General features: G+C 31.1%; 1 protein-coding gene across 1 annotated transcript; it reads left to right on the top strand.

Moving 5' to 3' along the window:
- The first annotated feature begins 4,465 nt into the window (after positions 1–4,465).
- On the top strand, positions 4,466–12,174 carry LOC111711460 (uncharacterized). Its single transcript, XM_023485832.1, has 10 exons — positions 4,466–4,558; positions 5,029–5,066; positions 5,256–5,302; positions 5,640–5,695; positions 7,182–7,795; positions 8,366–8,592; positions 9,339–9,417; positions 10,948–11,010; positions 11,468–11,539; positions 12,072–12,174. The coding sequence occupies exons 1-10, from the start codon at positions 4,511–4,513 to the stop codon at positions 12,118–12,120; spliced, it is 1,293 nt and encodes a 430-aa protein (XP_023341600.1). The 5' UTR covers positions 4,466–4,510; the 3' UTR covers positions 12,121–12,174.
- The last annotated feature ends 20 nt before the right edge of the window (positions 12,175–12,194 follow it).

Below are 12,194 nucleotides of genomic sequence, written 5' to 3'. Positions count from 1 at the left end.
TGCATTCACATTCAAATGTTTACTAGTTATTTTTTAGACTATAACTTTGATTTCTTTTTTAAAATAACCGGTAAAATGTCCATCTTCGCGCCATGTTTTGATTAAACTGGAAAGTGGAAAATCCGAAAACTGGGAATTTTACGCACGCGCTTTGTTGATATCAATCAGAATTCTGTTTGAATTAACAAATCGTCTTTATTGATGCAAGTTTAATTCTGCTTAATCTATTTTCCGGGGAAAAAAATTTGATGTGATTCTAATTGTACTTACATCAATTAGTATTTAGACTAATTCAAGTAAAATCATTCTGACCAGAAAACATCAAATTTTAAACGATATATCAATGAATGTCTTCTATATACTGATTATATTGGCTTGAAATATGATGATATTGAAAATTTACAAAATGGCATTTCTAACAGTGTAAGATGACAGGGAGAGCTGTTGGGATGAAAAGAAAATAATTTTAACAAAATTTTTTTAAAAATATTACATTTAGTATATAATAGTTTAAGTAAAATGAAACTATGAGGCTCTATTTTGATAAATATGCTCAAATCCATCTTGCACCAGTTCTTATGTTTTCTTTGATACAATTTGAAAAGGAATTCGAAAACCTTTTTTTTTATAATTTCAAAACTTGTTCAGAATTTAGCCTTTTTTGTGGAGATTAAATCATTAATGTAAGCGAGAACATTTTTTAAAAAATAAATCAAGATGTGTATAAAAATATTCCTCTTAAAACACTGATTTCTGAGACTCCTCCGTTAAGTGGGGAAAAATATCCTACCTTCGAGCTCTTTACAATTTACTAAACTTCCCAAACTATTAATAAAACCTGAAGTTTGAAGAGTGTGCCCTGTGCATTACGTAGGTCCCTTGAAATATGTCTTTTTGCATTAAAGAGACGCTAAGTGTAATATCAAGTGACCCACCATGGTACCCTTTTAATGATAAAAATTTAAATTATTCTAGTTTTTCTTGTCTTAAAATTGATACATTGCTATTGCTTCCATAAAAGTAAACTGAGATTTATGCACCAGAGACAAGGAAGTAATTCAACAGAATTTGTCTCCTTGTTACTCAAATAATGGCACCGTTGAGGTCATTTGATATTACACTTACAGCTCCTTTAATAGTATAGTCAACTATTTCATTCCAGGCAGTCAGATTTTTTTATATACTTCGTATTCATCCTGCAGAAACCATTTTATTCAAATACTAACTCAAGTGCCAGGCGTTGCCCGTGGAGTTGTTTTTAATCTAAATTTGTCAAGATTTTTTTAGCCTATGTCACAAGGGATACTGATGGGTTTCCACAAACAGATGTCAGTCAAATTGGTCGAGCCGTTTGGCCAGTATCCGTAGCTAAAATATTTTATATAGATTTGCAGCATTTTTATAGTTCAGAAATAAATAGAATTTAAATCATGTATTAAGCTAACTTCAGTAGTATGAAGGAATGCATTGTGATTGTACTAAACAGTTAAATGTAAACCTAAACTTTAATATGAATCTGGAAATTAATTTTAGTTTTAAAGGGAGACACCGGCTATGTAACATATTTGAACTGGGAATGCAGTTTTGAAAAGAAAAAATTTAGGATTCATTTGATACCAATAAGACATTTTTACGGTGTACAACTTTTTGATAAGACCGTAAAGTCGTTAGTAATATTTCACCAGTTGTTTGAGCCAGCAGAAGAAACGTTTTTTTTTACAAATAGGTTGAAAAAATAAGAAACTTCTATCATTGGAAATAAGTTATTAAATATTCATTTTAAAACCGCGCAGGTTTATGCAAATTCTTTCAGCTGGGGTTGCTTGTTGGAGATTTTCTTTATTTTTATTTTAAAGACTGAAGACGACATTTTGAAGAAATCTGTGAAAAAAGTTATAGATTATGATAAATCGTTTCTACGGTTCTACTATGGCTTTCATCGATAATTTCTTTTAAGAAATATGTTCCTAATCAGAAAATTAGTTTATAAATTATTTTTTTTGCATGTTTCGTCCAGGTTATGAAATAATTGTAAAAAAAAACTTTTCTTCTGCTGGCTGAAACAACTGGTAAAATATTACAAACAACTTTACGCTCTTATATAAGAATTGTACACTGTAAAAATGTCTAGTTGGAATAAAGTGAATCCTTAAGTTTTTATTACCTACAATACTGCACTTTCAGCTCAAATATGCTACATAGCCGGTTTCTCCCTTTAATATTTGTTTATCTAGGTTTCCTTCCTGCTGCAGCTGTATGATCACCAAAAATCTAGAGTTTTAACCTTTTAATATATTGAATCTGAACTTTTGTATTGTTAATCCCATCAGATTAATTAGATCAGTCCAACGGATTAAGTCAATTCCTTTTAAACATCTCTATCGATGAGAAATCAGCTTTTTCATGGATTACGGCTTTATCAAAAGTTTTAACTGTGTATGCAGAGTTCAGAGGTTGGAGAAGAAATAAATTGTTCCGACCTCTGCATATATTAGCTTAGTAAAACATGCCTTAAAACCTACGCTTCTTGTATACCCTAGTTTAGTAAACCTTTAAATCTTCGCTTCTTGTATACCGTAGTTTAGTAAACCTTTAAGCCTACGCTTCATGTATACCGTAGTTTAGTAAACCTGTTTTTTTGTAGTTTACTAAACCTTAAACCTTCATTATTTAGTAAACTAAGTTTACTTGGTAGAGCAATTTTTGTAAATTTTTTCTAATGTTTATAATTTTTTTACTCAACCATACTAGATTATTATAATGACAAAAAATATCCCTCGGGCTAAACATATTGTTAAGAGAAAAGAAATTATCTTTTATGTTATATATTTTTTAAACATAGTTCTGTCTTGGTACTGTACGATGCTTTGTACAATGAAATATTGTGTAATGCAAAGGTTGTGTAAAAAGATTGCTGATATCTTATTTAAGCTATAAATCTAAAAAATTAATATGCAGGCAAGTATGAACATTTATTTTTCTTGTAAAGAAAAAGATCCTGCTACAAGATTAAATATAATTTGATATTCGAGAAAAAAATTAGAAATTAATAGTTTTAAAATATAATCTGTTAAGATTGCACTTAATGATTGTATACAATACGATTATACTTTGAATGTTTAATACAGTCCACCAACCGAAAATTAAATAAATATACAAATATATCTAATTGTAATTGTTTAACTTATAACATTATAATGTATTACTGTATGTTATAAATTGTACTTGAATTTGTATTGAATTATTTTGTAATCCTTTGCTCGAAATATATAATTTTTTTTATAAAAAACTTCATTATTTACAGGACTGCTTAAAGGGATGTTTAAACTCGTTGAAAATAACCATAATAACACAATAAACTTAACTGTTCTAGCTTTTTTATCATTTTGCCAATTACGCCTTTTTAATTGAAGCCTTTTAAACAAAAGCGTTGTAAATCAAAGTGTGAAAATAACTATTTATAACCCTACTGGTTGAAGGGAGGCGAGGTATAAAGTATTTGAGCGAAAAACTTTTTTTTTCCGAGAAAAAGATATTAATGCTGGAAGATGATCATTCAAAAGAATGCGGGAACTTTACAGCTAAAAATGCGCAAATATTGAAAGTTGCACTCAGCTGGAGTGATATTTTACTTTTAAACCCATAAGAAAATAGTGAAAATTTTACCCCAGCTCAGCTGGGAATATATGGGTTTCAGGATAGGTTCACCTTAGATTAAAAAGAGGCCACCCGGCCCTGGGCATAAACAAATAATTAGATTGCCAAGGTTTATATCGTTACTCATAGTTGCCCCCTCTTGAAATTAAATTATGATTTTAGCTTAAGTGCCCTGCGTTGCCCGTGGAATTTTAAAAATTACTAAAATTGTTTTGCGGCTAATTCACCATTTAGCTAGCTAATGCAATTTACTATATAGATTCAACATTTGAAGTGCACTTATTAAGGCCAGGCCAGGAATTGTCAAAAAAAGAAATGAAACTGGTTCTGGCTGTCCAGCTACGCATTAACATATTCTATATTGAATGAGATGTTGATATTACGCAATAAGGTTTAATAGTGAGTTGACCGTCAAGGAATATAAACCACGAACTCAAAATTAAATTTCAGTCAGTTTACATTCAGTGTTAAACCTTCACATACGTTCTTATGATGATTTATAAGACAAACATGGTTTGAGTAACAAAAGAGCTAAGTTGTCATCAAAAAAGTTTTTTTTTTCTTGAACCTAAAATTTTAATTGCCATTAATAATCGTTTTTCCTTGGTGACTAAAAGACATTTTATTGCATACTGTAAAGAACAAAAACAACTTACAGCTACATACCAAGTGTTTGAAATTGTAAACCACGCTTCAAATAAAAACCCCTCTCCCAATTTTCTAATTTTTTAATTAAAAAACTTTATTTGCACAAAAGTAAAAAAAAATTAAAATAAGCATAACGCCGAAATCATAACCGTCAAATCATTTTATCATCTGTAAAAGTAAAAATATTTTAAGGTTTAGGCTTAAAATGCTGAAGAATTTTTGCGTATATTCTTTTATTAGCTTTTTTGCACAGGTAAAAGAACTTATTACTTGTCTTTAACTCTATAGCTTTCTACCCTTTTATCTATTTACTCAAAGGGTGTAAGCCTCTGAAATGTTTAACTTTATCCTGATTTGAAAATTTAAGTAACAAGTCTACGGCATAAGAATGCAGAGACATAAGTACGGTGGTAGGCGATTATATCAATAAGATAAAGACGACTTCCGATTTCAATCAAGATTTATATCTTGCTTAAAATACAAAAACATTGAAACAAGGAGAAGCTGTACATTATAAAATCTTCTCTACTTGTAAAATTGTAATTCGAATAAAGCTTGTTAACAATTTGAACTTAAATCAAAAGTCGTCTTCATTGTATTGATATAATCGCCTACCACCATATTATAAATTAAGTTAGAGGCGAGTAATCAGTTCTGAATAAGAAACCAGAAAAAAAATTTTAAATTTATAATCTAGAATTAAAGAATTTGATTTTTTTTCAGGTTATTCAACCCTACACATACCGAACACGGGATGAAAGGTTTATAATTAAATTATTTTGAAATTTTTAAAAAGGTTTAAACTTAATTCGTGAGATTGGATTAAGCATTTAATCGCTTGTATTTAAAAGTTTCGGTTAGAAATATCAGGCTTAGGGTTTGTAGATTTTTTTATTTAAAAGTTCAGACGTGAGTCATTTTGACCTGTTTAATTTATTATATTAATCTAGTAAAATAGCAAGAAGGCTGGAACCATTAACTTGCTCTGGGAGTCCAGGTATTAAAGTATAACAACTAGAGTTAATTGCAAAGATTGCAAGATTCATATCTTCCATGCTTTTAAACTCCTCATGTTGAAGAGCTAGTGAGTAGAACCAAAACCGTTTTTAATTTATTGTACTTTAATAAGTAAGTTTGCTACTTTATTATTATTATCATTACAACTATTGATATTAATTAAATTTCTCATCTTTTAAACTTTATTATCAACCATATTCACTTCATTTCATCATCTTTTTAAGCTAATATGATCAGCTTTATCAATTGTTTGATTTTCTTTTGTCGGTTTTTGCATGTTTAGAATTTTCTTAAATCTTAATTCCGATTTTGTTAAGGTTACTACTGGTTTTGTGAAGATCCAGAATTCTATCCTGAAAACCAGATTATTCAGGTTTACCTTCAATTTTTGTTAAAAGTCTTGGTCGTTCTTTTTCTTTCTCCTTTTTTTCAATCCAGCTGTATTTTGCTTTCAGTTCACTTTACGCACTCATGTTATTTTCCAAGGTCTCTTATTTTTCACAAGTTTGCTTATATTGCATTTTTCAAAATTTGACTGAAGAAAGATAATGTTTTATTACATTTCTCAATCATGAAAAGTCACAAGCATTCCGAATTGTAAAAACCTTTTTTGATACAAATCGAAAGGATTTTTTGTACTGAAAACTATCTCTAGGTTTAGTGCTTAGTATAAGTGTTTCCACTCAACAGTTTTCCAAAACCAATAGTAGCCAAGCACTAGTGTATATTTCTTTTAGTAGTCGCTATCAGGAGGACATTTCTCCTATAGCAAGAAAATTTCATAATGTCATGGCATTAGGAGGTCATGTTTAAGGTTTAAGGAAACTTATAGGGAGATAAGACCCACCAACACGAAAGGAGACTTCACGATAATTAATTGTTATCTGATAGAAATGGCAATATTTTGCTCACAGTAATATTCAGGCCCGTAACCAGGATTTGACGATGGGGGGTGCAATATGACGCGCCGCAGGGGAAATTTTTTTGGGGGGTTTTTTAATGATTTTTTAAACAATGTTTGGTTTATTTGAGCTTTTAAGGGAGAACTGCTTAACTAACAGAGTCAAGTAATCATTTATTACTTTGACTTTGCAATATGAAAATGATATGATCTTATTTCTTATTCATTTGAAAAAAGCTTTTCAAGGGTCAAGGGGGTGCTATGGAAACGCCTTACCACGGAAATGCCTCAAAAAATAGACTCATAAAACATAGCACACCGGTCAAGGGGGGGCTAAAAGTCTGAAAGTATACAGGAGATTACCATTTCATTTCCATGGGACTCTATGCATATAATTAATAAATCATACTGTTTTAATTAGACTTAAACAACTATTAAATGACTATGAGTAAATTTTGATGTTGTGTTATATTTAATTAACAGAGTGTACTGAGTGTACTTAGAGAGAGTACACAGGGAATGAGTTGAGAGAGTACACAAAAACTCCGTCACACTTTTAATGAGTAACGCACAAATAGATTATAATTTGGTTTGGAAATCAATTCTTACTCGGGCTATATAAATTAATAACTAGATTTTAGATACTTATGAGAACAATTTCTTTTATATGGGACTAGGGGGGGGGGTGCAAATTCGTCATTGCACCCCTCTTTAAGAAAAAAGGGGGGTGAACCTGCACCCTTGCACCCCCCCTGGTTACGGGCCTGGTAATATTGAGCTCATTTTGAGAAGAGCCTGAATAAGCTCAAAGTAAACCTGAAAGTAGACTATTGATATGTTTTCACAAATGTCGCGTTTTTCTTTAATTTAGAGTGATTTAAAAAAGACGAATTTTTTAAGATCCTGTATATTGGCGCTCTTGATTTACGGGTTTATTTGATGTGTTGATTCTATTTAGATGCTGAAAAACATGGAGAACCCTTTCTTTAAAGAAATGTTTAGAGAAAACATAGAAGCATATAATGCTGCTAGATCCGCTGGAGATACAACTACAACTTCAAGAGTACAGTCAGAGATTCCAATTAGATATTCAACAACATGGAAGCAACCAATACCAGATACATCAACATCGAAGCAACCAATAACAGATACAACAGCATCAAAGCTACTAATACCAGATACAATATCATCAACGCTACCATCAACAGATACAACAACATCGAAGCGACCTATAACAGATACAACAACATCAAAGCTAATAATACCAGATACAATATCATCAACGCTACCAATAACAGATACAACAACATCGAAGCTACTAATACCAGATACAACATCATCAACCCTACCAATAACAGATACAACAACAGCAAAGGTACCAATACCAGATACAACAACATCAATGCTACCCAATCTACCCATAGAAGCTAAAACAATGAATGAACCCGTAGAAGGTACAACAGCATTAGAGCTACCTACTGAAATTGATGGATACAGCTCAAGGCCTACTGTTGGTAGTTTTGCAGCTGTTCTTACTGGAACAATTCAGGGAAATAGATTTAATTTCGGAGGGTAGGTTTAAATTTAATATCCTGTTTTTTATATTAAACCTTTATAGGAGTTAAAAAGATGAAAAAAGAAAAGAATCACTATTTACAAATTTAAAAAGTGTCTTGTAAGAAATCATCATTATTACTAAATTAAAATTTAAAATTCAAAATCTAGCTAGAAATTATTTCTATTTTTTGTTTATGCAAAATTTTCTGAAAACATAGAAAATGTATTTTCGAATGTATCAATTATTTAAATACTGACCGCTTCAGTTGATTAAAGTGGGTTTGCCGATGCAGGAGTGTTTATGTAGAATATATTATATATTATTATAAAATATGAATGCAGTTTTCAGGGAGGATTAGAAAATATACAAGTGCATTCTCATAAACATAGAAAATTTTCAGATAAAAGCCTAAAATGAATTTATATTTGAATTAATTTTAAAGGGACTGTTGCTGTAATTTTAAGTTATTCTCCAATTCAAGAGTTGAATGCTCTATATACATCGGTACCCTTTCTTAGAACCTTAATCTGATTAATAATAAGAAAGGTGTTGTAATTTGAAGTGATTATTTAAAAACATTTTAGGATTGGAGTTTCCAGACCCTTGAAAATACGGTTACAGGACGTAAAACTGGGTGCAGTTTATAAAGAACATCATGGTCTACTTAGAGCTAAACCTGGAGTTGAATCTGAACCCGGAGCTGAAGTTAAGCCTGATGATGAACATGATGGACACGAACCTTCTCCAGAGTTCCAACTATGCTCCACCCTGTCCTCCTGGTATAAACCAAGACAAGCTGCAAATATAAACGGTAAATATAATGAAAAGCTCCAGGATGAGACGTTAAAGGGACTGTAAAGGAAAATTGAAGGGGGTATAGGCTGAAAGCTATTTACATTAGTTTTTGATCTCAATCCATGAAAGATCTAATGTTCCTATCACGAGAAATTGATATAAAACTGTGTCATTTTTTTACGAAAATTCATATATACACAATTTAGTATAGAAATGGTAGGTTTAAACAGTTCATATTCAGAAAATATATGCAACCAATCTAAAACGAAGATATCCCAGAGAAACTTAATTGTAACTTAGGTTTTCTTCAATTATTATTTATAATTGTTTTTTTTTATAGATATAATTAATAAGTACGTATGACGTCATCAGAACTCCCACCAATGGTAGTACAGTATACTGGTCACGCGATACAGACAGAGACACGCGACAAGTATACTCCACTCTCATTGGTGGGAGTTCTGCTGCATATATATGAATTTTCGTATTTTGACACAGTTTTATATAAATTTCTCGAGACAGGAACATCAGATAACAGTTTCATGGGTCGGGAACAAGAGCTAAAGTGATTAGCTTTTATTTTTCCTTTACAGTCCCGTTAAAGAAAAATTCAACATTTAATTACGGTTCTTTGTATTTGTAGTGTAGACTTGTTTTTTTTCTTTAAATGTCATTTGATAGCCTTAAAACTCTTGATTAAGTAAAGAAGGTCATAGTGGGTAGCTTCATAGTTTTAGAAATTTACATATTCTCAATTTTTAGGAGACTGGAAGTATATCATAAATCTACCAAACAGTAAATCTGAATACTCACAATATGTTCATGTCACAAAATGCTCCAGGTATAGTTCATGTCACAAGATGTTCCAGGTATAGTTCATGTCACAAAATATTCCAGGTATAGTTCATGTCAAAACATGTTCCAGGTATAGTTCATGTCAAAACATGTTCCAGGTATAGTTCATGTCACAACATGTTCCAGGTAAAGTTCATGTCACAACATGTTCCAGGAAGAGTCAGGTTACAATATATTCCAGGTTTAGTTCATGTCACAACTTGTCCCACTGTAGAGTTCATATCACAACTTGTTCCATTGTAAAGTTCATGTCACAACTTGTTCCTTTGTAGAGTTCATGTCACAACTTGTCCCACTGTAGAGTTCATGCCACAACTTGTTCCTTTGTAGAGTTCATGTCACAACTTGTTCCATGGTAGAGGTCATGTCACAACTTGTTCCATTGTAAAGTTCATGTCACAACTTGTCCCACTGTAGAGTTCATATCACAACTTGTTCCATTGTAAAGTTCATGTCACAACTTGATCCATTGTAGAGTTCATGCCACAACTTGTAACATTGTAGAGTTCATGCCACAACTTGTTCCATGGTAGAGTTCATGTCACAACTTGTTCCATGGTAGAGTTCATGTCAAAACTTGTAGCATTGTAGAGTTCATGCCACAACTTATAACATTGTAGAGTTCATATCACAACTTGTTACTTTGTAGAGTTCATGTCACAACTTGTTCTATTGTAGAGTTAATTTCACAACTTGTTACATTGTAGAGTTAATTTCACAACTTGTCCCATTGTTCTATTGTAGCGTTCATTTCACAACTTGTCCCATTGTAGAGTTCATGTCACAACTTGTCCCATTGTTCTATTGTAGCACAACTTGTCCAATTGTAGAGTTTATGTCACAACTTGTCCCGAATTGTTGAGTTCATTTCACAACTTGTCCCATTGTAGAGTTCATGTCACAACTTGTCCCATTGTTCTATTGTAGCGTTCATTTCACAACTTGTCCCATTGTAGAGTTTATGTCACAACTTGTCCCGAATTGTTGAGTTCATGTCACAACTTGTCCCATTGTAAAGTTCATGTCACAACTTTTCCCAAATTGTAGAGTTCATGTCACAACTTTTCCCGTGTAAAGTTCATGTCACAACTTGTCCCAAATTGTAAAGTTCATGTCACAACTTGTCCAATTGTAGAGTTCATGTCACAACTTTTCCCATGTAAAGTTCATGTCACAACTTGTCCCATTGTAGAGTTTATGTCACAACTTGTCCCATTGTAGAGTTCATGTCACAACTTGTCCCATAGTAAAGTTTATATTACAACATGTCCCGAGTATTGTTATGTTTCAATTATTGTTCTTTTTCCAGGTAAAGTGCATGTCTTCTTTTAGAACCAAAAGCATAAAAGATATATTCAGTTGGAATGTCGTCTTTTGGCACCAGAGGAAAAAAAGTATATTTTTGTCTTAATAACTTCAAAGTCGCAAACAAGGCATAACTTTTTTTTTGGAAATTCCAAATTTCTTTAAAATAGTGATTTTTGCAGTACGCTTTTAACATTGTTTGCTTTCCTAGAAGTGGGTTTGATTGTGATCCAACTGGGCGAATAATAAACAGCAGAATACAATCAGAGTGCAGGTATGTTCTTTATAATTTTAAAAGATATCTAATATTTACACAATAATTCAAAAATAACAAGTCAGCTGATTATTTGTGTCTGAACACTTGATAAATTGTATATATAAAGTTATATGAAGTATCTACGTGCAATTACCTAGAAAAAAAACTTTTATGTATCCAAGCATTCATTGTTCAGTGTTACTGTAATTTACTGACTTAATATTCCTAATCTTTATATCTCTGCAATCTGATATCGAAAGCCTTTAATATTTCGAACTATCAAGATTAAATACTTCAAGTTTGAAAAATCACAAAAGAAAAATAAGGTTTGAGGCGAGTATTCAGTTCCTTGAAATTTCTTTAAAAATTTCTATTTCTTTAAATAAAAAATATATCATACAAATATAGATCAGTTCCTTCATAATTTATTCATGAAATATTATTCAATAAATATTAACTTATTTTATTATTACAGGCAAAAGTACATGAATCTGAAACTGGTGACACTTGGATCAGATAATACCAGTATAGAGATTGATACATTCAGGTAAGGAATATTAGAACTAAGGAGAATAAGATGGAGTCAGTAGGTATGGAATATTAGAACTAAGGAGAATAAGATGGAGTCAATAAGTATGGAATATTAGAACTAAGGAGAATAAGATGGAGTCAGTAGGTAAGGAATATTTGAACTAAGGAGAAGATGGAGTCAGTAGGTATGGAATATTAGAACTAAGGAGAAGATGGAGTCAGTAGATAAGGAATATTAGAACTAAGGAAAGCTTCATAACTAATTAAAATTAAAAACAAACGGATGTTTTTGCTGCCTATTTTTATAAACATTGATTTAATTGCTATAATAGAATAATTTCTTGAAGAGTTTTTTTTTTTAACTGTAAACAATAAGAATAATTAAAATAAAACTAAAATTCTAAAATTAGTATTTGCACTTATTTTACTTATACTTTACTTTTTACAGCATTTATTTAAATTTTAAAATTATCTAAGATATTTTTTAAAATCAAGTTTGAGATTAAGATAAAGTTAAATTAAATTTACAAAATTCAATATTATTTCAGATTTCCTTCTTGTTGTGTCTGCGTAATAAAGGGGGACCTTCAGATATAGAATGTTATAAAGTTGTCGATATTTTGTATCTAAATAATAAATTCTTATATGATATATCCTGCAGATTCAATATG

This window comes from Eurytemora carolleeae, unplaced genomic scaffold (genome assembly GCF_000591075.1).
Source record: "Eurytemora carolleeae unplaced genomic scaffold, Eaff_2.0 scaffold1166, whole genome shotgun sequence".
Taxonomy (NCBI): Eukaryota; Metazoa; Arthropoda; class Copepoda; order Calanoida; family Temoridae; genus Eurytemora; species Eurytemora carolleeae.
The sequence above is the reverse complement of the archived record's forward strand: the minus strand, read 5'-3'. Positions and strand labels throughout refer to the sequence as shown.